The sequence below is a fragment of the Cajanus cajan genome, chromosome 1, assembly GCF_000230855.2.
Source record: "Cajanus cajan strain Asha chromosome 1, NIPB_CcT2T_4, whole genome shotgun sequence".
Taxonomy (NCBI): Eukaryota; Viridiplantae; Streptophyta; class Magnoliopsida; order Fabales; family Fabaceae; genus Cajanus; species Cajanus cajan.
This window is the reverse complement of record NC_138517.1, coordinates 17,271,243-17,296,608: the sequence shown is the minus strand read 5'-3', so window position 1 is coordinate 17,296,608 and position 25,366 is coordinate 17,271,243. Positions and strand designations below refer to the sequence as shown.

Genomic DNA, 25,366 nt, shown 5'->3' with positions numbered 1-25,366 from the left:
TAAGGCTAAGAAAGTTCATGTTCCTAACCAATCCACTATCCTGATTCAGTCCAAAATACTCTTGAAAAGTTTGAATTTAAAAAATTCAATACATTTTAAAAACAAGTGCAAGTTACCTTTGAATCGTCATATCATATACATAATAATTATGAATAATATATTTTCTTAACTTAATAATATTTTGCCTAACATGATATTAAATTTGTAATGATATTACTTATCTTGAATATATATTATAAAATATACCTTAATTGTAGTTACATACTTTTTAAAAATTTAAAATTAAACTACATGTAATTTTTTTCTTTCAACAATTAATTACATGCAGTGGCGGAACTTACTAAAAAAATTTGGGGTGCCAATTTATTATTTTTATATATATAATTATAAATTAAAATTTTTATTAATTAAAAATAATAAAATTTCTCTTTTATTTATTTAATTTTTTTAGTTTTATTATAATTAATAATATGATAATATATAAATATAATATATATATTATATATATATGAATATATATAATAAAAAAATTAAAAAAGTTTGGGAGAGTCGTGACTCCTGCTGCTGATTACATGTAATGTTAAAATTAGTGTACTAACACAATAGGTTCACCTGGTCCTGTTAAATCTTGATGGAGCCAAGTTTGAGTTCATAAAATTGATCTTATCAAACTTTTAACTGAGTAGAAAGACAAGAAAACTAGTCCCACAGTCACCCCCTAGTTAAGGCATGTAGGCCGTATGAAAGAATAGTGTACTCTTGAGTGCTGCTCCTTTAAACCAGTACCCTACTAGATTTTCAGGCACTCATTAAGTCTTATTTTTATCAGCGTTTTATACTAAAAAAAATGCTAGATATTGAAATATTAAATTATACAACAAAAAATCTGAAATCTTTTATCAAGTCAGATATTTTGGAAGGTCAGTTTAGTTGTTAAAGGAAAGCTCGGTGAACAAGTCACTCCTTGATGCTGAAAGCATGTTTCTGAATCTCATTTGGTTTCACATTCTTTTTACCCTAGATAAATGTTAAGAACACATTCTTTTTGAGACAATCTTGGTACATCACTTTTACATGTGATCTATGGTGCACAACTTTCATTGACATTGGATTTTTTCTCATCTTACGAGAATATCATGCATCCCCAATCATTTCTTATTTTGATGATATGTAGTTTTAGTTTTTCTATTTTAAAATAGGTATATTTAATTTTTTATTTGAATATGTAGAATTTTAATTCTTTTATCAAATTAACATTTATTTATTATTAAATTTTAATATTTATTCATACTTAAATAATATAACATTTAGTAATTAATATGACATTTAAAAATAAAAAAGAGAAGGAAAAATTAAAATTTTTATTAATAAAATAAATATCAATTACTCATTAAAATATATATATATATATAATTGTTTTTTATTTTTATTTTTTATTCTTATACATCGTGTCACTTAATACCATATCATTTAGGTATTAATTATTAAACAATGTTAAAATTTTATGATCGATGAATATTAAATTGATAAAAAAAACCAAATTTCACATTTAAAAAAATACGAGACTTTTCTATTTAAAAAAAAAATAGTCAAAACTGCATATCGATGAAAATAAAGGAACCAAAAATGTAATTTAGTCTAAAATAAAATTGTTAAGTATATTTTTCACTGTTTGAAAAATTGCTCTTATATAATATATTACATCGTATACAAATTTTTACATTATTAACATTTACGTTGATGCATTAATGGGGAACAAGCCATGTTGGTGAATCGTAATGTCGAAGAATATTTATATTCTAAAAGCTCAGCAAAATTATGAATAGTAAAAATAAAGAGGAAGACGATAGGAAGTTATGGCATAGTCGGAGAGGCATGTGGTGACAGTGAAGAAATAAAAGAAAGTTATAGAGAGAATACAATAAAAGTGTGGGAATGAATTTAAACCAATGGTAACTAAAATGGTGGACACTAGTCCACCCATCAAAATAGTTCACCTTTAATCTTCTTTTTGTTCAGCTTCGTCACCTTAACTGCATAGGCAGCACCACCATGACCATACAAGTAACATCGTCACCGTGACTATACGGACAGTGTCACCGTCACTGCACAAGCAGCCGTTATCGTGACCGCACGTACAATACCGTTACACTCAGTGATAGATCTAGAAATTTTAGGTAGTAGAGGAAATACTTACTCATATATTTGTAATATTAAAACTTTTACATATTACTTTTAAAAGTATAAATATATATCATAATTATTTTTACAATTTTTTATATCTACAATTATGATTAAGGATGGAAATAAATCAGGTAAGACTAGATTATATTATAATTTAATAAATTTGAACCTAACTTTCTTTAAAATTACATGTCTTTAATATGACTTATTTATCTGTTATAGATATTTTTTAAATGTTTGGTTAGAACTATAATCTTAAAGACCTATTTTATAATAATTTAACACTAATAAAACCATAAAAATAAATATGTTAAATTTTATAATAAAAAAAACAAGTTTAATTTATTTATGATATAAAATATTTTTAATATCTGATATATATTTTTAGATGATAATTTATTTTAAAATATATTTTATAATACAAATTCAAAATAGAATATAAATCTTCCAACCTTTCCTATTTTGATTTTTTTAATCAATATATACAATCTTACAATCTTTACTATTTTGATCTTTTTAATCAGCGTATACAATAAATAAAAAATATAAAAGGTAAACATCATAGTGCAAATTTTATTTTATCAAAAATTAATTTTTTTAACATATTACTTTATATAAGTGAACATCAATATATATATATATATTATAATTAAACTTTTTTAAAAAAACTAATTCATTATTAATGAATATTCTTTATCACATATGAGAACTAATTTCCTTCAAAAATTTTAAAAAATATTAAATAAATAAACACTTCTTTCAAATTTATATTTTATACATATGATAAATTTATATTTTATACATATGATAATTTAAATATATATATATATTAGAATATAAATTTTATTTTTTAAAATATATTATTTTTTGGATAAAAAAAAATATATGCATAAAATGATCTATCTCTTATGTAGTTCCGTCCGTGATTACACACAACATTGTCACCATTCTTCAATATTTTGTGATTTATTTATATTATTTTTGTTAAAAATCTATTATTACCGGTCGTGCCTCATCCATGATGTACTTATTTTAATAAGAAATGATTTTTTCTTCGAAAATTAATATTTGAAATTTTTTTTGAAAGTTTAAAATTTCAAAATATTAGAATAAAAAAAATATTTTATCTAGATGATTGACATATGTAAGTCATTCGCTGATTTGAAAGATAAATCGGAGAATTTTTTTGAAGATATAGCATATTCCCTACTTTAATACTTCATCCTAGAAAGACCCTAACTATTCTAGTGAAAAACGAAAGATGGGAGTGAATGTTACTATCAATATCAACAGTGTAAAGCTGAAATTGCAGACAAAGAAAAAATAAAAGATAAAGAGAGAGGGGAAAAAATAAAAATATATAATTATGATATGATAGATAGAACTCTTTGTTCAAGGGTTATTAACTTTATTTTGTTTTCTAGCAAAGAAAGTATTGGCGAGTAATGTTGGTGCATGAATCTATGGATTATTACTCATATCTTCTCAGTAACACAACTTTGAATTTTACCTCATAATAACATGTGTGACTCTTTTGGTGCATGAATGCAAAACGTCAATGCATGTGATATCTGTGATGAAGAACTCGTATTCCATGCATGTTTTACATGGGACGTACAGGTTTGCATGCATGTTTTACCTGGGAGCTGTCACCTAGGCATGGCAACGGGCCGGGGCGGGGCGGGTTTTACGTTCCCCGCCCCCGCAAATTTAAACCGCCCCCGCCCCCACCCCCGATACCCGCCGGGGATAAAATCTAGGTCCCCATCCCCATCCCGGCGGGGTTCGGGTTTCCCCGCCCCGCCCCCGCCCCCGCTTTTATTTTTTTTTCTTCTTTTTTTCTTTTAAATAAATATGAACAATTTAAAAAAAATAAAAGAAAAATAAAATAATATAAATTTTTACATATAAATATTTATAATTTTGGTTTATATATATAAAAATAATTTTTTAATTATATTATTAAGCGGGGCGGGGGCGGGGGCGGGTATGGGGACGGGGGCGGGGTGGGTATTAACATCCCCGCCCCCGCCCCCTTCCCCGATTTTATCAATCGGGGAAAACCCGAACCCGAACCCGAACCCGATAAACACGAGTTTTCCCCATCCAAATCGGGACGGGTTCGGGCGGATACCCACGAGACCGGGTTAGATTGCCATGCCTACTGTCACCCTTAGTGATATTTTCTGCAATTCGGTGACGTTTTATGTACCTATGTGTCCCAATTAATTTATTTTGATAAATTATTTTTTAAAAAGATTATTTTACAAAATAATTTTTTAAAATTTTATTTAGATTAAAAAGCCCTCCGATCAATCCTTAACATTATTATACAACTGCATAAAACTCAAATCATTTTATGTATTTAAAAACACAATATAACATAGGATTAATTTGTCTGAATTAAAAAAATATTATAAAGTTTTTTCTAAAATGTAATTTTTTAAGTAGATAAAAATTGTTTCTTAAAGAAAAACTACTTATTTTCATATTAAATAGTTTAGACAAACACAAAAATATTTAAAAAAAAGCATTTTATTTTATTAAAAAATATCATTATTGGATGACATAAATTTTAACATAACATTTTGAAAAAAGCTTGCACTGAATCTATTTATAGATTTGTTATATGAACTTTAAGTTAACCATAAGGACATTATTCAAGACCCACACAAACTCGTCAAACAAAATTATATTAACCTTCTTTTATACCACAGAAACACCTCTCCTAAAGAGATTTAAACATTTGTTCAATAAATTATTGTCCTAACATTCAAATCCAAATCCTGATTTACATTTAAGATCTTGTTAAATAAATTATTAAGTCGTCTATCCACCGATTACCAATTAGGTTGACCCTGCAAAACTAGGAGCATCGACTGTGCTCCCTTAGTTAAGGCTAAGGAAGTTCATGTTCCTACCCAACCCACTAACCTGATTCAGTCCAAAATACTTTTGAGAAGTTTGAATTTAAAAAATTCAATACATTTTAAAGACAAGTGCAAGTTACCTTTGAATCGTCATATCATGTATATAATAACTATGAATAATATATTTTCTTAACTTTAATAATATTTTGTCTAACATGATATTAAATTTGTATTGATATTATTTATCTTGAAATATATATTATAAAATATACCTTAATTATAATTATATACTTTTTTAAAATTTAAAATTTAACTACATAAGATGTTAAAATTAGTATATTAACAAAATAGGTTCACCTAATCTTGTTAGATCTTGATCGAGACAGATTTGAGATTTGAGTTCATAAAATTGATCTTATCAAACTTATCAGGGTTTTAAACTAAATGTATTGAAATATTAAATTTTACAACAAAAAACCTGAAATCTTTTATCAAGTCAGATATTTGAGAAGGTCAGTTTAGTTGTTAAAGGAAAGCTCAATGAACAAGTCAGTCCTTGAAGTTGAAAGCATATTTCTGGATTCAATTGCTAAACCAAAATTTCAATAACATTTAGAAACAAAACAAAATTACAGAGGAAATAAATAAAACCAATAACATTCAGAAGAGAATATGAAACATAGGATGGGAACAAAGCAACTAAGAAACAAATACTGGCAGCAACCCACTAAAAGGCAATAATAATAAGATGATGCTCTTGACTCTCTTGTGAAGCTAAACGTACTACTACTGCGTCTTGAAACATTATTTGTGGCCACTCTCCATTCTTTTGGTTTACACTTTCCTAACCTGGATATTGTGTGTGGATTGGAACCTCCATATGGGTTGCCTACCACTTTGTACAAGTGCTACTTCTTCTCCTTCCTTCACCATTCCTTGCTTCTGCACACGTCACGCAAACCATGCAATGTGATCATAAATAAATAAAAAAAATCACACAGATCCATGTTCTAGTATGATCAAAAAGAACAAACATAAATACAGAAATAACTAGTATTTGATTTCATTTAATAGACATGTGTAAAAAATCGAATGATATCAAAATTAAATTCAAATGAAGTTTTATTATAACCATAATTTTGATATGAAACATTTACTGTTTCACCGGTAACTAATTCCCCATTGGAGATTTTGATTGGTTACCTTCAATGAAGTCTCCCTTTCCAACCAACTTTTTTCCTCTACATGAATTGAGTATGAGATCTTGCTTAAAAGAACCAAGTGTACTACCACACAGACCAACTATTTGGTAATAAATTCAAATGAAGTTTGACAACCCGTTTAAAAGGATTTTTATTTTTTTTTACTTTGATACACAAATTCCTAGGAATTGGAGAGCTAATTGTCCCTACCCATTAGTGGCATTGCACAAAATATGAAAGGTTAGTTAATAGAAACAGTAGACATTTTCATAGGTATGTAAAGCAGTGGCATCAGGCATGCACTAGAAGCAAGAAGATCACACAAAGGTCCATTGATAAGGTACTGCATGCATGAATAGACTAAAACAAATAATGCTTGAATGTAAAAGCTACCCTGATGGAATCAGGAGTGTGAAGCCATATAGGGATTTTGTAATCAGTTCAAACTAGGCATGGAAACGGGGCGGGGCGGGGCGGGGGCGGGTTTTACGTTCCCCGCCCCCGCAAATATAAACCGCCCCCGCCCCCGGCCCCGCCCTTGATACCCGCCGGGGATAAAATCTGGGTCCCCATCTCCACCCCCGGCAGGGTTCGGGTTTCCCCGCCCCGCCCCCGCCCCCGCCCCCGCCCCCGCTCCTATTTTTTTTCTTCATTTTTTTTCTTTAAATAAATATAAATAATTTAAAAAAAAATAAAAGAAAAGTAAAATAATATAAATTTTTACATATAAATATTTATAATTTTGGTTTATATATATAAAAATAATTTTTAATTATATTATTAAGCGGGGCGGGGGCGGGGACGGGTATGGGGGCGGGGGCGGGGTGGGTATTAACATCCCCGCCCCCGCCCCCGCCCCCGATTTTATCAATCGGGGAAAACCCGAACCCGATAAACACGGGTTTTCCCCATCCAAATCGGGACGGGTTCGGCGCGGGTACCCACGGGGACGGGTTAGATTGCCATGCCTAGTTCAAACTACCATTTATCATAATATTTAATGGAGGTAATTTGAATCCAAAACAACTAAACCATTGAACACATCCTCCAAACATTACCTGCAGCAAATCCAAGGCTCTTGAGAAAGTAGCTTCAGAATCGTCACAGAATTCCATGTATATGGGACAGACTCCTTGATACAAAGCGAGCTTCTGCCGTACCCTCTTCCTGCATGACCAGAAAAATTAGGTAGATAAGAAGTCTGTCATAGTATACAAGCAGATATGCATGCAAATTGATTCTCATTTTTTAGATGCCAACGAATCAAAAGCAGAACAGTTGTGAATTGTGATTCAATAAAGAAGCTGATTCGTCAAATAGGTGACCAGTAAAGCAATTTTGTATTGTTTGGTACTACATATACAGGCATTCAACCAAGAAAATGAGAACTTCAAGCTAATATTTCAACAAATAAGGGAAAATATCCGCATAATTTTATTTTTTTAAGGAGGTCTTGTTATCAATAAGAGAAAGGGTACAAAAGGAACTCACTCATCTGTAAAAGCAAATATGGAGCCAGAAGGACGATAATGGCTCAGTAGGATAGCCATGAAACCCGTTCTAGTGAAGACAACGGTTGAGGTTCCAAGGGTATTAGACATCATAGTTGCATGGTATGCAAACATCTCGCTCATGTGGTTCTACATTGAACCAAATAAAAAATAAAAGATACAAATTTTAGATCTGACAAGCAAATGAGGAAGTGCAATGGATTAAATAAAAAAGCCAACATGGTTATAAAATAGATTGACTTAAACCTTGAACACTTGACCAATGTTAGGTGGCATTTGACCACCTGGTATAGTAGCTTCTGTCCGCAATGCTACCGTGTGCATTACTTTCACAGCTTTTAGTGGGAACCTGCATTATAATAAATTAAATAAATCTTTTTGGCTGCATAATAAAAACATTCAAATGCATGATTTTTACAGTATCAACCATGCCCCTGCTTCTGTACAAACATTAGAAACATTGCCATTTAAGCCCAGATTTGGCCACAAGGTCATATACATGCTACTATTAAAATAGTGACTTAAAATTATTACTTGAGCATGTAAACTCAGTAACCCAAACACAACACTTTATTCTTATACGATCAACTATTCTTCTTTTTATACTTCTAGTGTTTAACTGAATTATAAACAAGAAAGTATGAGTGTGATTTTTATTTTGTCTTTTTGGGGTTGAGAGAGGTGAGAGAAGGAAAAATAAAAAATAAAAAAGTTTGAACTGAGGCAAAATGTAGTAATTGGACACTTGGGGGCAGGAAATCTATTTACTTACTTCCCATGAGCTGTTTCTCCCGACAACATTATAGCATCAGAACCTTCTCGAACAGCTATTGCTATATCTGATACCTCTGCTCTGGTTGGAGTTGGGTGAACAATCATGCTTTCTAGCATATTTGTTGCCACAATAACAGCCTTTCCCATGCTACGACACAAGTTGATAATCTCTTCCTACATTGACAGGCAGTACAAATGTTAAGATGACACCAGCTTGACATCCGTCCAGTGGGATAAATGATACAAATCAATTATTATCTTTACTATTCATCCTTGGTCCTTTAGTAAAGGTGTTTACCTGCAAAAGTGGAACCTCTTCAATAGGGAGCTCAGCACCAAGATCTCCTCTGGCAACCATAGCCTAAAACACAAGGGTAAAAATCAACAGGTTAACATCAGCAATCAGTAGTGTACAGAAATACACCACAAAATCAATATGTGCTAACCGACAAGCAAAATACATGCAATGCAACACTAAAGAAAATAATGCAAGGATTAGATTAGCACCCCATCAGATGCGGTGATAATTGAATGCAAGTTTGGTATAGAGTCTGCACTTTCAATTTTTACGATGACATGTATATCAGCACCACAGCCTGCAGTATTGAATACAAAAGTTATCATATTTATAATTTAAATAAGCAGCAAACTAGTTGAATAGATTTTAAAAAGCAGTTCTTGAATTGAATTAGATATTTACTCTTCAAATAATTCTTCAATTCATGGACAACTTCAGCATCCTTAACAAAGGAAACAGCATAGAAGTCAACTCCGTTATCCACTCCAAACTTGATATCATCCCAATCCTTCTCTGCAACAAATCAATGTAAATATTATTGTCCATAGACCATAGGAAACCACCACAACATCAATCTCCAGCAAAACTACCCTTCCACACAACTATAGGAAAAAAAAAATATATATATATATATATATACTAGAAAATTATCAAAATTCGGGCTAATAATCTTAATTCTGACCAGTGATTGAGGGAAGTGTTGCACTCTTTCCTCTAACATTCAAATGTCGCCTTGACTTGAGCTCTCCTCCATCAACAACTTCACATTTCACAGAATCCTCTGTCTTAGACTTAACAATCATAGACATCATACCACCTACATCACACACCAAAGAGTAAGCAAAAATACATTTTCACCTGAATGTTGCATCCCTTTAAAAATAAAGAGACATCAGCATTACTTCTTTCAACAATTTAGTTCATTTCATATGTTGATTGAGACTTATGTAACAGATATAAACAGCATCCTATTATCCTGCACAAATAAAGATGGAAGGTAGGATAGCAGTCTTTTAACATGTTTGTTTGCAAACTTAATGATAGCATACAATAGATTACAATACTTATGTTCAACCAAATGCTTTCACCATTAACACTGAACTTGTTTATTTGATCAAAAAGCTACCAATGTGCCTCAAAAATGGATTAAAACACCCAGATAAGTGATAACATATTTTCACCAGAATGTGACCTTGAGAGACGTATCTTGAAGAATGCATTAATATTGTATAACAATGAGATTTGCCACCATTGCAGGGAAAACTCCTTAATAAGATTTAATTTAAATAAATAGACAAAACTGAAATATACCAATGTTTGAGTGCTGATTTAGTAATCCATGAGCATAACAAAAAGTTTAAGTAACTTAAAACATTTTATTTGAATATTGCAATTGATCAGTTGATAACCATACCATCAACAAGAAGCATGTCCCCCACTTCCACATCACTGACAAAATCATCATAGTTCACACTAACACTATCTGCAGTTCCAACACCTCTCTGAATAGTAAAAGTGAATTCCTGCCCAGGCACTAAATTGATTGGCTGTGGCAAATCCCCGCTCCTAACCTCAGGACCCTGAGAACAAAGAAAATATATAATAAATAACTAAGAAACAAATACTTGGGATTTAAAAAGAAGAATGTTTGAGAGGAGTTTCGTGCATAAGCTGCATATTTGATCTTATGTTTGTACATATTATATTAACTTATTATCTGTTCAAAACAGCTTATAAACAAAACCTTGCTGAGAGGATTTTTGACAAACAAAAAAAAATCAATTGTGCTGAAATTTAATAAAACCAGATATGCACTCTTATTTATGGCTTGATAACAATCAAGCAATCAATGGAGGGAAAAGGGGCAGTAAGAAGCTAAACGGACAACCTTATAATCAGTAGTCTATCTGGCTATCAATTTAATTGCAGTTGATCAAGTGCTAATACCCTAAATATAAGAGCTATGGACTTCCCTTGATCCTTCAATAGTAGAATAATTTCTGCTGATTAGCTTTGGGGTCTCTGCTACAAGTAAAACTTTCAATGGCAATGTGCAACCTATGCTATTATTTAGAGCCATTGGTTGAAGCATAACCCTCTCTTTTATCTACATTTTAATAGGTCAAAAGTTAATTCTGATCAAAGTAGTTAATGGACAATGGATGTAGGTGGGTTTAAGTGAGGTTGAAACAGGGTTCAATGTGGAATGGAAGCTGTCATTGCATCTTACCACTGCAGCACTCAATACCACGATGATAAAGTGCTCAGCAACATGCATTCAGAAGAGACTCTGGCCTAAGCTGCTATAACAGCTATTTTGTTTGCATTGACAAACTTGATTAGGATTAGGTTGGGTTATATGCTGACCGGCTTGTTTGGGTTAAAGCCATTGTCTCTTCAAGCGGGTTCCCTTACAGATATTCAGAGGACTGGGCAGCTTTGCTCTATTGATGTTTCCTCTTTCTCAGCAGTATTTTCCATTTTTGTGGCAGGGGATCCTTTATGCTTGAATGAATTGCTTTTATTTTTATTATTTACACCTTAAATAACACAGATAGACAACAGAAAGTAATTGCACAAAATTCTCCAAATTAAATTATGGCAGTATGTAGCATAATGAGTTAAATCATTCTGAGAAAAGAAACAAAATTAGAATAATAATTGCCTACTGATACCAAATTTGTTAGCTATTGAATCACTGAACAAAAACACTGACATTTGGTGTTAAAACATTTTATAACAAAACAGAGAAACACAAATTTGCAACAGGAGTGGATAAAAAGTAATCTATATATAGACAGAAAATATTATAGCCATCAAAGCCACCGCTACCTGGTCCCTTGGGAAACAGCAGAAGAGGAACCGCTGCTATCCAAGGTAGACCCTCATATTTGCCATGCATGCCCTCTCCTATAATAATCCAAACTTCAACCTCAATATCATATCAAACTTATCAGACAAAGATCTAAATGAAATCACATACAATGGAACATTGTATCAACCAATCATACTGTATACAAATTTCATATTTTCATCCAGAAGCTTAGTTACAGGGGGCACTTATATTATTAACCACTCATACCCGCCATATTAAATAATATATGCATTGATGAATCAAACTGCTTTTCACCTAGAAAACATGGTCAATACAATTAAGAGGAACAATATACATCAGCAGTCACATTCATAATGTAGGGTGCAATAACTAAACTTTAAAATATCAACAAAAACAGTCCATTTTCATTGCAGCTCCCTCCAAGATGATCACGACACCAGTTGCCACATTAGCAAGTCGAACACCACACACAAAAATCACTAATAAAGAACTAATCAAAGTAGATAAAAGTTAAAATTTAAATTTAGGCAATACGCCTTTCAGTCACCGTTTTTTAATAAAAATAAGGTTTAAATTGTGGTCAGTCATGGTTTTGTCGCATTCCTTGAAATTGTGGGAAATTTTGAATAAATGCGCCAATACAGTTACAATTGTGATCATTTAACGGTCATAAAAATTCAAGTGATCATTTTACGGTCATAAAAATTCCAAAAATCTCAAGGTTGCAGCTGAAATCACAGTCCGGTTGCAGAACGATTTTTAAAACCATAGTTTTAAAAACCAGCTACAACTACAATTTCAGCCACAACATCAAGATTTTCGGGCTAGCCACAACGGTATTACAATCACAATTGCAGACGCATTAGTCACATTTATCCACAATTTCCCGTAATGTGAAGGATCACAACAAAATCACAACTGCAATCACAATCTAAAACCTTGGAAAAATCCAAACACTAATTACATTTTATACAATAATAGCTATTTAAAAGCCATGGATAGAAGCATCCCATTCAACCATTTTTGAGCAAACTATCCTGCCTACCTCCAATAAAAAACTGTGACAAATGACTAGCAAACATACAGGAACAACATAGCCCGTCCTAGAAAATCAAAAGGGAAAAAACATGTTTGAGGGAACAAGAATAACCAACTAACTAACCTTTGTGTCAAGCATGATTGCAATCACATTGTCCTTGCATTGAGCATTATATTGCTTAACCAAGTCAATAACCTTCTGGTGAGAAGCATGGTCCCCATGAGACATATTCAACCGAGCAACATTCATGCCAGCCTCAGCCAACTTCCAAATCATTTCCTTGGTATCGGTAGAAGGTCCAATGGTGCACACAATCTTCGTCTTGCGCCTAAACGTGGGCTTAGACCACATCCCACCCGAATTCTCACCAAATGACTCCACCCCACGTAAGTGTTGCAAATGCTCCTCAATCTAACCACCACAACACAAAAAGGGTCACAACGATCACCCCCAAAAAACTCAACCAACGCAAAAAAAAACGAACCTTTGGATCATCTTCGGGCGACACGGGGACAACTTCAGAAGAGGCGGAATTTCTTGCACTGATCTGGAAGCTTCTGAGGGGGAGTTTGAAGCGTTTGGTGGTGGACCCTTCGAAAGGGAACACCTTGGAAGCAAAAGATGGAGGCTTTAAGAGGATTAGAGTTGTGTCACGTGTGGATCCGAATGGGGGGCACAAAGGGGTGGTTTGAAAGGATCGTGAGGCTGTGACCTGAGCCATTGTTAGAAAGAGAGGGAAATGGGGTGAGAAAAGAAGGAGTGTGTGCGTGTGAGTATAAGAAGAAGAAGAAGGAGAAGGTGAGGGGGAAAATGGAAGTTGGAAAAATCGCCGCGAGGTTCTGAGAAGACAATGTTTTACAACTTGGGAAGGAGGCCTCGTTCGTATCGAACACAATGAATGAACATTGTGCTCTTTTGTTTTGAACAACTTTCTTCAACGTGGTTGGTGTTGGAATTTAATTAAAGTTATTATTAAAATTAAAATGGACCCTATTTTTTTTTTAAGCATGCTCATAATCCAATTCAATCAGTAGGGTGGTGTTTCGGGTTAGGTTTTAGAAAATATCCAATGATAGATCAAAATAACCCAATGTATAGAAAATATCTTGTTTTATAGATCAAAATAACCCAACTTTTAGAAAATGTCCAATGATAAAATTCATTTTGGATACTTAATACATTTTTTTTATAAGTCTCTCAATGTTATTATATATATAATTTAAAAAAAATTCTATTTTTTTTCCGGTAGAAGTACTAAACATAAGTTATTAATTTATTTTATTTAAGTTTTACGGTGAATTCACTTTCATCTTTTTTTATCAAGAATCAGTTTTACATGTAAAAGTCATATCATTACACTTTAATAATAATAATAAAATAAGAATTAGTTCTTATTTTAAGAACTCGTATAAACAGCTCTACAGATTTTACTTTACTTTTAGGAGAGATTTTAGTTAAAGTTTATGACAATTATAAAATACTTACACCCGTCTTTTTTTATAAGAAAACAAATAGATGTGTTTTTTTTATCCGATTTATAATAAATAGATATATATACTTTTAGATATATTAATCGTTAATTTTTTTTATATAATTGTGTAAGTGAATGCATTTATTAGTCTTTTAAAACTACAAGTTACACTTGCAAATAAAAAATATTATCTTTTGAATTAGGTATGATCATTTAAAATCTCTATTTAAATTTTAAATCAATCAATTTAAATGATATTTTTTAAATAAAATTTATTTTTATGAGATTATTAATGAAAATTAACGATTTTAACTAGTTTTATTTGTTTTAATAAATTAATTATTTTTCCTATACAAAGGACTATGTTTATTAAATAAGAAGTGAAATGTAAAAAACATAATAATAATATGAAGTGAAGCAAATGTAATTTTATATTGTCTCCATCTTATAATAAGTATCATTTTAATTTTTTAATTCAATATATTTTTTTGTTTATATTCCTAATAAATGTTGATCAAGAGAAATGATTTTATAGAAATTAAAAAAAATAATATATATATATATATATATATATATATATATATTAATGTCATAAAGTTATTATTTTTTACTTATTTACTAATTCTTTATTATGAAACAGATAGAATATTTTTTAATAAATTTTATCTAATTGTAAATAATGTGTTTAAAAGAGTATTATCATTAACCAAGTATAGGAGTTTGTAACTATTCGACTTGGTCTCTATACTGTACGACATAGGTTGAATATCTATAACTTAAGACTATAGACATACAAATACTATAATATGTATTATATTGCACGTGTATGAAAGAAATCAAATAAGTAAATAGATGCAATATACGTATAATAACCCAGTAATGTAAACTATACATTTTTAGTTATTGGTTAGGCAACTACATTGTCTATACAAATCTATCATCAACGAGTAGTCAACAAAATATCCTCCAACTTCTATGTCACTAGGTGGCCTCCACAACAACTCCTCAGCTCTATCCCTATCCTACTCTCATATCACGTATGGTCATCGTAGTTCACATCACATAGAAACACGCAAGGGTAAGTTAAAGTAAAAAAGAAACAACACACACATATATATATACCATACTAGAACATCATATCGTCATCTCTTCTTTGACAACACAACAACTTTACAGGTCACAACAACACACTTGATCACAATTCAACACAACACATAAACAACATGATCAACTCAACATATCATATGTTCGACATAGCAATTATATGCATCATTACACATTTTAACTAGGAAATCTCCAACAACACAGGATGAATAATTTAAGTGACTTAATCCTACCAAACTGACAACATAAGGTGATCTTTTTGGGCTTGCCAGATCAATAACAAATTGGATATAAATCCACAACACAACAACTCATTTTCTCAGATATCGCCTTTTAAATACAGAAGTATAGTATTAATGTCAGGATATAACAGTTGGATATGGGGCCTACCATTGTATTAACTAGTTTAACCAAGTCTCCTATAAGATTAGCCCATCTATTACCCTTCAAATACTACAACCTTCCGATATCTAATTATGAACTAAGTTCCTGACTTTATGCTTTACATAATTTGGTCACTTGTAATTAGTATAGCTACCCATCTATTATGGTCGCTTCGTATATGTGTACCTCGATCTTATCCACACACAGTACCAATAAATTTCTAAAGGATAAACAACATAACATTCACTTTGAGGGTTATCTTTCCAAGAAGGGTTTTCAACAAATTTGGGCTCTTAGAGCATCACAATACAATATTCACAAAATGGGATATGTAACTTTTGAAAACTTCCTCTCTAATTCTAAGTGGTCAACATAGCTCAATAACTCAACAACTCTTTATAAATTCAACACAGCAACAGAATCAATATACAACTTTACATCTCACAACTCAACCATCACAACTCATATTCAACTCTAAAATCAATAATTATTTCAACAATGTATTTTATATTCAACACAACTACACAAACAACATGCAACTCAGTCAACATACAACTCATAACTCATATCTCATATTGCCATATAACAACTTAAATTAGTAAGAAATCAATAATTCATCAACCATATCATCATGTTTTTCTTTAACAACTAACGCTAGACACTACTCTCCTTGTGCCCAACACCATCCAAACAGGGAGCTCTCTACCTTGTCCATGTCTGGTGCTACACGACCCACATCCATCGTAGCTAAGGTAGAGACCCTTAAGACCTCATGCTTGGTGGGGTAAAACATCATGTCTAGTCCCATCTCAAGTAAAGAGTCCCTACCTAACTCTCATTCGACACCACCCCTTTGGTGCTTAACAAAATCCAGACAAAGAGTTTTGGCTTAGCCATGATCAGTGCCACACAACTTTAGGCCCAACGTCACCATGTCAAAGGACTTTCAGGGTTCCTGTGCCTGGCTCCATTTAACCACATCCAATGCCATCTCAACCCGTGACAAGTCTCTCTCCTCATGTCCGGCGCCACCAATCATGCGCCTAGTGTAATTGAGATAGAGAGCCTCAAGTTAAAAGAACGTTTGACACCTTGAAGACACGCCCTACGCAGTATCATAATTTTGTATATATAGAACCTAATTTTAAGCAAAAGCCTACAATGCAAAAAGAATCCAACACATGCAACATCAAACAACAACCATATACATCACAATCAACATATATGTACACTTAGATTCAACATATGCAACCACAAAATATATTTAATCACCACATTTTTCACCAAGAACCCAAACCCCAACTTTCAACACACAACACTCTTTGATTTGATCCACATTCAGCCATGAATTGAAATGAAATCATGCAACATACAGCCAACACAACCTTAAACAACTCAACCAAACCACAAAAGCAAGAATCTAGCTTCCCTTACCTTAGGTAGCTTGAAGTCAAGGTAGAAGAAGAAGAGAACAAAACTCCACACGAGATCAATGACTTGATTCAAAGTTTCCACCACTTAAATCACAATAATATAACTTAGAAAAGAATTAGGGAGGAGAAGAAAAGAAGATTGAGAGAATAAGAGAGCTCACAAATCAAAGACCTTCTCTCTAGAATCCTATATCTTTAAAAAGGCGAGGAAAATGAGTTTATGAGACTTTGTTCAAAATAGAAATCTTATATATTCTTCTCTTCAGGGTCAAACTGGGTCTCTACTTAGAGAATCCCTTCTCAACACCATTGAATCTCTAAAGTGATCCTCAAACCTTTAAATCTTTCAATTCTGACAACTTAACTTAACAATTAGAGGTAATATAATACTATCACAACTTATAGTGTTATAGAGTTAATCCTAAGACTGAAAATTTCATGTTAACAAGGAAATAATGACAGGATTTGGAGATCACTAGTTTAGTTAGACTTTTACCTTAGGTAAATTATTTAAGTCTTTTTTTTTTCTTTACACTTTTACAAGTATAAATTTAAAATATAAATGTGTTATTATATTATTTAAGTATAACCTTATTATTTATATTTAAAAAATCATTTAATTTCCACCTATTTTAGATTCTACCTTGTAGACACCCAATTTCGTCGGGAGCATACAAACAAGGAAATGAACCTTTGTTATGGAGGGAAGGAGCTCCCGAAGCATGCAGAAAACAAGACAGGACATTAGAAGGCCCAAAATCCCAAACAAGCTGGTTTTAGAAGACTGGGACGAGCTGTTCTAAAACCGGAACGGGTCGTTCCCAATTTGGAACGGGCCGTTCCAAGTTCCTAAAAGGGCCAAAACCCTAGTTTGGAACGGGCTGTTCCTGAATTCGAGTGGGTCGTTCCAAGATTGGAACGGGCCGTTCCAAACTCCTCAAAAAAGGGCTAAAACCTTAACTAGAATAGGTCGTTCCTAAACTAGAAAACAGGTCGTTTCAAGTTATTAAAATGGCCTAAAAACTCCCTTTTGGAATGGTCGTTCCAGTCTAGGCAATTGTGTGTTAATCTCATTTTTGGAATGGGTCGTTCTAGTTTCAGAACAGGTCGTTCTAGTCACAAAATTAACACACAACGTTCGGATCCAGAACGAGCCGTTCTAGTTTTGGAACGAGCCGTTCTGGAAACTTTCTGTTGCCTATAAATAGATAGCTTGGGCACAATTTTCAGGGCTGTTAAGATAATTCTGTTTAGATATACTAGTTTATCTTCTCCTAAGTTATCCTTAGTCAGTTTTATCTAAATCCCTAAACTTTAGGGATTGATTATATTTTATGCCTATTTATTTTATTGTACTCATTCAGATTCAGAATAAGAAATTATTCATATTCAAGTTGGTACCAGAGCACTCTGGTCCAGGAACCCTAATCCAGCAGCCAACATCTAGGGTTTCTAGGGTTTTTGAGTTTTGTCCGCGGTTGCCGGAGTTGACACCGCCTGCACACTCAAAGGTCGCTGATCGGCCACCCCGTCGCGTGTCGCCGTCTCACGCGCGGTTATTGTTGAAGAAGCTCGCCGGCGCGCGGGCTTCACGCGCCACCCTCCCAGCCTCCGTTTGCGACGCGGTTCACTCCGTTGGACTCGCCGGCCCTCCCTCTTCCCGTTTTGACCTTTTCAGGTTGTGGGTCACACTCTAGGTGGTCTTTTGGTGGTCGTTTGGTTGCGGCCTCGGAGTTTCATGGTCGTTTGGTTGCTGCCTCGAAGTTCCGTGGTTGTTTGGTTGCTGTCTCGGAGTTCCGTGGCTGTTTGGTTGCTGTCTCGGGGTTTCGTGGTGGTTTGGTTGCTACCTCAGAGTTCCGTGGTTGATTGGGTGCTACCTCGGAGTTTTGTGACTGATTGTTTGCTGTTTTTCTTCTTTTTCTCTTCATGGCAGAGATTCCTAAGGAGAATCCAAAAAATTGAATCTTCCAAAAGGGGGTTGGTCTCCTTTGCCTTTTCTGGATCACCTACTATTACATCTGAAAAGCTTAATGGTAAAAATTATTTGGATTGGTCCACTGCGGTTGAAATATGGTTTTTAGGTCAGGGTCTCTATGATCATCTTACTAAAAGGGCGTCCGAAATTGATAAAGAGGTGAGAGATGAATGGCAACGAGCAGATTATCAACTTGTATCTCTATTGTGGCAGTCCATTGAGCCTAAATTAATGGTGCATTTTCGTCCGTACAAGACATGTTATGATATTTGGAAGAAGGCTCGAAATGTTTATGCCAATGATATCCAAAGAATATACGAGTCTGTTCATAGTCTGGCAACTCTTCATATGGTTGATAATGATTTGCCAACGTATTTGAATCGTGCTCAATCCACTATTGATGAGCTCAAGCTAATGTTGGTTAGTGATGATCCTCAACAAATATTAAACAAACTTGATAATATGTTTATGGTGTTTATCCTTCAAGGACTCCACAAAGATTACGGATCTGTTCGAGATCAAATCTTGACAAATCCTGTCATTCCTACAGTAGAAGAACTCATAGATCGACTAATTCGGGTCCCTTCACCAGAGGCAGATCCTCACACAGAATCTGAGTCCTCTGCTTTTATCTCTAGTACAGCTGATCGTGGAAGTCGAGGGCGTGGTCGAGGTTGTGGTCGTGGTAAAGGGGGTAGAGGAAACCTCCATTGTACCTACTGTCAGAGAGATGGACATATACGAGACAGGTGTTATTCCTTGCATGGATTTCCGAGCAAGACAACTAATGTGGTTCAATCTCCAACTTTAACTCCAGAGCTCAAGATTGAACCAGAGGGCAATCATCCAATCACATTATCTACCGATGATTACCAAGAGTATCTTCAATTGAAGGCAACTAAACAGGCCTCCTCTTCCATCACTGTTGCTCATACTGGTAATTCTACAGTTTGTCTCTCTCATTCTACTTCTATTGGACCTTGGGTTTTGGACTCCGGTGCTTCTGATCACCTAACTGGTAATGTCTCCCTTTTCCCTAACCTATCATCACCTAAAACTCCACACCATATCACTCTTGCAGATGGGTCAAAAGTTCAAGCCACTAGTATTGGCCAAATATCACCTCTCCCATCACTACCATTAAAATATGTTTTACTAGTTCCTGGATGTCCCTTTAATTTGATTTCTATAAGTAAGTTGACTCGGTCACTAAACTGTGTCATAACCTTCACTTCTGATTCTTTCTTGATACAGGACCGGAGTACGGGACAGACGATTGGAGCCGGATCTGAATCACATGGTCTCTACTACCTTCAACCTTCTACCTCTACCATATGTGCATCTATTGAGTCTCCTAGTTTAATTCATCGTCGCCTGGGTCATCCAAGCTTGAATAAATTAAAGAAAATGGTACCTCATCTCTCACGGTTGGTGTCCTTAGAGTGTGAGTCGTGTCAATTAGGGAAGCATGTTAGAGCTTCTTTTCCTAATAGTATTAATAGTCGAGCTATGTCTCCTTTTGATGTTATTCATTCTGATGTTTGGGGTCCTAGTCTCATTCCTTCTCTTTTAGGACATAGGTATTACGTCACCTTTATTGATGATTTTTCTAGATGTACTTGGATATTTTTAATGAAAAATCGTTCTGAGTTATTCAATATTTTCCTAAGTTTCTATTCGGAGATCAAAACTCAATTTGGCAAAGTAATTCGGATTTTACGAAGTGATAATGCTAAAGAATATTTTTCAGATTGCTTCAAATCATTTATGGCTTCCCATGGCATTCTACATCAATCTAGTTGCCCTCATACACCTTAACAAAATGGTGTAGCTGAGCGAAAACATAGACATATTGTGGACACTGCTCGTACTCTTTTATTGAATGCCAATGCACCCCCAAAGTTGTGGGGCGATGCTGTCCTCACTGCAGGGTATTTAATAAATCGAATGTCATCGTCTGTCTTGAATGATCAAGTACCTCATTCCCTATTATACCCATTGGATCCCTTTTATTCTGTTCATCCTCGTGTCTTTGGCTGTACTTGTTTTGTCCATGATCTTTTCTCAGGAAGTGCTAAGTTGTCTGCTCGGGCCATCAAATGTGTGTTCTTAGGATACTCCCGTGTCCAAAAGGGGTACCGTTGTTACTCTCCTGCTACGCATCGATTTTACACCAGTGCAGATGTCACTTTCTTTGAAGATACACCATATTTTATTGCCATAGATGTCTCTCCGGTTGACTCAGATCTCCTCTCTCAGGTATTGCCTATTCCTCATTTTGATCATAGTGTGCCTTCTACCACACCTGCTACTTTAGAGGCACCAGATCCTCCCGCACTAGCAGGATCTGATCATCCTCTACACCGATTTGGGATAACCTATGAGCGTCGATCACATATTGTTGTTCCTCCCAATGATTCTTCAATTGAGCCATGTGATTCTACTCCTGCTTCAGTCTCCTCACCTACTCCGACCCCACCTACCTCAGTTGACTTGCCCATTGCTCTTTGTAAAGGTAGTCGTTCTACTTGTAATCCTCATCCTATTTATAACTTTCTTTCATACCATCGTTTGTCTCCTACCTATTATGCTTTTGTCTCTGCTATTTCCTCTATTACCATTCCCAAGACAGTACAGGAGGCCTTAACCTTATCCTATTGTTGGATGTCGGTGGGTATTTAATGTTAAAGTGGGCCCTGATGGACAGGTGGATAGATTGAAAGCTCGTCTTGTGGCTAAGGGATACACGCAAGTATATGGCTTGGATTACAGCGACACCTTCTCTCCAGTTGCGAAGATGGCCTCAGTTCGTCTCTTCTTAGCTATGGCTGCTATGAGGCATTGGCCTTTGTTTCAATTAGACATCAAAAATGCCTTCTTACATGGTGATTTGGAGGAGGAGATTTATATGGATCAACCTCCTGGGTTTGTTGTGACACCCTCTACCCCAACTTAATTACTTAATAAGCATTAACTATATTAAAAAAAATATATTAGAGTGATAATAAATATCATAAGGTAGAAGATGCACATTCGTAATTAACATTTATACCAAACTCAAGAAGTCATAATAAAACAAAGATTATAAATTAATCCCAGTAAAGGTGGCAGTGCCTCCTAGTTAGGAATCAATTTATAATTTTTTTTGATATCATACAAATATATTTAAATTTCAAAAAAAAAGGAAAATAAAACATTATTATCCCAGAAAGAAGCCTAGCTAAGCCCGATGTCACATCCTATCAGAGCATGCCCACTTAAGCCTCTAGACTTCATTACCAACATCCTCATGATTAAGATTACCTGCAACATAAATTTAAACATATACAAGAATAACAAGAGGAGTGAGAAACTTCTCACTTAGTTGCAGGTATAGAAATAAAAGTTAAATAGCACACACACACGCAATATAATTCACATATATAATCAATCCCACATATATGCTTATGTATAATGATTTTCTTGACTTGACTCACTAATGTATGCATGTGGCGCCATACGGAAGTTTCAGAATTTATCACTGGTGACCCAAAGGTACACCTATCACTGGTGTTCATACACCTCGTTAGCATGTTACATCACTGGTGTCCCGAAGGCACACCTATCACCGGTGATCATACACCTTGTTAGCATCACTGGTATGCGGCCTCAGCGGCACACCTGGAATAATATATGCATATGATGCATGTCATACATTCATAGACTCAACATTTAGCATATTACACATATAAGATTCATATTTCATAATTATGATTTATTTTATTAATCCAACTTTAATAGTCCAATAGTCCAACAGTCCAATAGTCCAACGGTCCAATAGTCCAACGGTCCAATAGTTCAACAGTTCAACGGTCCATTCATGGATCGTAGGTCACAAGTCATGAGTACATATTTCATACAGTCATATCCTCATAGGTCCGCATAGGTCTCATATATACTTCATATACTCAAGTCATAATAAGATCTTCATAAGTTCGCATAGGTATTTTTATTCTAAAACTTATTCTTTTTTAACATCAATTACATATTTATTAATTAATAGGAGGCTTAGCCTTCCATATCTTTATTAATAAACAATTTATTCATTTTTTTTTCTTTTATAAAAATAGTATAGTTATTATTTACTACGGACAAGAAATCAAGTAATGCAAAAAGCAAAGCACATTAATAACAATATTTCATACAAACAAACAACAGGCATAAGATCGGGAGCCAATCTAACAAACAACTATTTAACGATTACTCCAACACCCCCAAGCGAGGTTTCCCACTCCCCCCCTTACCTGGATAAAAAAGAATTCGGCAGAATCTCCTCTTTTTCTTCTTAGATGATTATCGAAACAAGGGCAGAACCTTCTCTATTCTCCTCCTCTTTCAAAACCTAGGCAGAACCTTATTTTTTTTTTCCTTCTCTCTCTCTTACTTTCTCTCTCTATTTCTCCAGAATTTCTTTCTCTCTAGAATTCTGAATTTCCAAAACCTTAAGCCCCTATTTATAGAAATTTTGAAGTTACTATGCACTATGCACTATTCATTAAAATAATATTATAAATTACTATGCACTATGCACTATACATTAAAATAATATTATAAATTACTATGCACTATGCACTATTCATTATTATATTCAAATTAATTAAAATTTTGAAACGGAAAGAATCCGCAGCCCACGTTTCAGCCGCCCCTTCACTGTGCAATTGCATAGTAAAATACTATTCATACATACGTATACGTAATTAATAAAATACGTATATATAAATAGTAAAATACATATACATGAATAGTAAAATACGTATATAAATAGTAAAATATGTATATAAAAATATGATATATCTACTAAGAATCTCAATACATAAAAATAAAATTTTGGGATGTTACATTTCTCCCCTCCTTTTAGAAATTTCGTCCTCGAAATTTACCTGAAAATAGGAATGGATATGCTTCACGCATCTTGCTTTCTAATTCCCAAGTAGCACTTTCTTCAAAATTTCCTCCCCAAACGACCTTAACCAAAGGAATTTCCTTTCCTCTTAGTTGTTTTACCCTCGTATCATCAATTCTTAGAGGAACTGTTTCATAGGTAAGATTATCTTTCAACTGAATGTTGTCAGACTCAATGATATGGGAAGGATCATGGACATACTTTCTGAGTTGGGAAACATGAAAGACATTATGAAGATTTGAAAGAGATGGGGGTAAGGCAATTTGATAGGCTACTTCACCAATTCTTTTAAGGATTTGATAAGGACCAATAAAACGTGGAGTAAGTTTACGGGACTTCAGTGCTCTGCCCACTCCTGTCCAAGGAGTAACTTTAAGGAATACATGATCACCTTCATTAAACTCAAGGTCCTTTCTCCTCTTATCACTGTAACTTTTCTGCCTACTCTGAGTTGCTCTCATTCTCTCCTGGATCATCTTAACTTGTTCAGTAGTTTGTTGAACTATCTCAGGTCCTAAGATAGCATTCTCTCCAGGTTCTACCCAACACAAAGGTGTTCTACATCTCCTACCATATAGAGCTTCATAAGGTGCCATCCCAATACTGGAATGGTAGCTATTGTTGTAGGTAAACTCTATCAAAGGTAGGAAACTATCCCAACTACCCCCATGTTCTAAGATGCAAGCTCTCAACAAGTCTTCCAAAGATTGAATAGTTCTTTCGGTTTGACCATCTGTTTGGGGATGGTAGGCTGAACTCAATCTAAGCTTAGTGCCTAAAGCCTTATGCAAACTCTCCCAAAATCTAGAAGTAAATCTAGGATCTCTATCAGACACTATACTAGTAGGAACCCCATGTAATCTCACAATCTCACTTATGTACAACTTGGTTAGTCTCTCCAAAGAGTATCTAATGTTAATGGGAATAAAATGGGCAGACTTAGTCAATCTATCTACAATAACCCATGTAGCATCTAAGTTTTTCGTAGTTTTAGGTAATCCAACTATGAAATCCATAGAGATGCTATCCCATTTCCATACAGGCACATCCAAAGGTTGCATCAAACCTGAAGGTTTTTGGTGTTCTACCTTAGCTTTTTGACATACTAGGCAGGCATACACAAATTCCTCCACTTCCTTCTTCATCTTAGGCCACCAAAACATCTTCTTAAGGTCTTGGTACATCTTAGTGGCTCCAGGATGAATACTAAGGCTACTCCTATGTCCTTCTTCAAGAATTGTTCTCTTAAGTTCAGGCACACCAGGAATACACAACCTATCCCTAAATCTCAATACTCCATCTATTCCAATTCTAAATTCACTTTCCACACCTTGATTCAACTT

At 34.1% G+C, this 25,366-nt stretch overlaps 2 protein-coding genes across 2 annotated transcripts; both read right to left on the bottom strand.

Annotated features, from left to right (window-relative positions):
• Window positions 1–5,610: 5,610 nt before the first annotated feature.
• LOC109818694 (plastidial pyruvate kinase 2) lies at window positions 5,611–13,632 on the bottom strand. The gene is made up of 12 exons (XM_083075929.1): window positions 13,199–13,632; window positions 12,838–13,125; window positions 10,254–10,419; window positions 9,522–9,656; window positions 9,242–9,352; window positions 9,049–9,137; window positions 8,840–8,902; window positions 8,540–8,715; window positions 8,014–8,116; window positions 7,748–7,896; window positions 7,315–7,423; window positions 5,611–5,996 (listed from the first exon to the last, which is right to left on the bottom strand). Exons 1-12 carry the CDS (start codon window positions 13,433–13,435, stop codon window positions 5,889–5,891), a joined length of 1,734 nt encoding a protein of 577 aa, XP_082932055.1. The 5' UTR covers window positions 13,436–13,632; the 3' UTR covers window positions 5,611–5,888.
• Window positions 13,633–23,669: 10,037 nt separating this feature from the next.
• On the bottom strand, window positions 23,670–24,921 carry LOC145958461 (uncharacterized). Its single transcript, XM_083075933.1, has one exon. The coding sequence runs from the start codon at window positions 24,617–24,619 to the stop codon at window positions 23,975–23,977; it is 645 nt and encodes a 214-aa protein (XP_082932059.1). The 5' UTR covers window positions 24,620–24,921; the 3' UTR covers window positions 23,670–23,974.
• Between the last annotated feature and the right edge of the window lie 445 nt (window positions 24,922–25,366).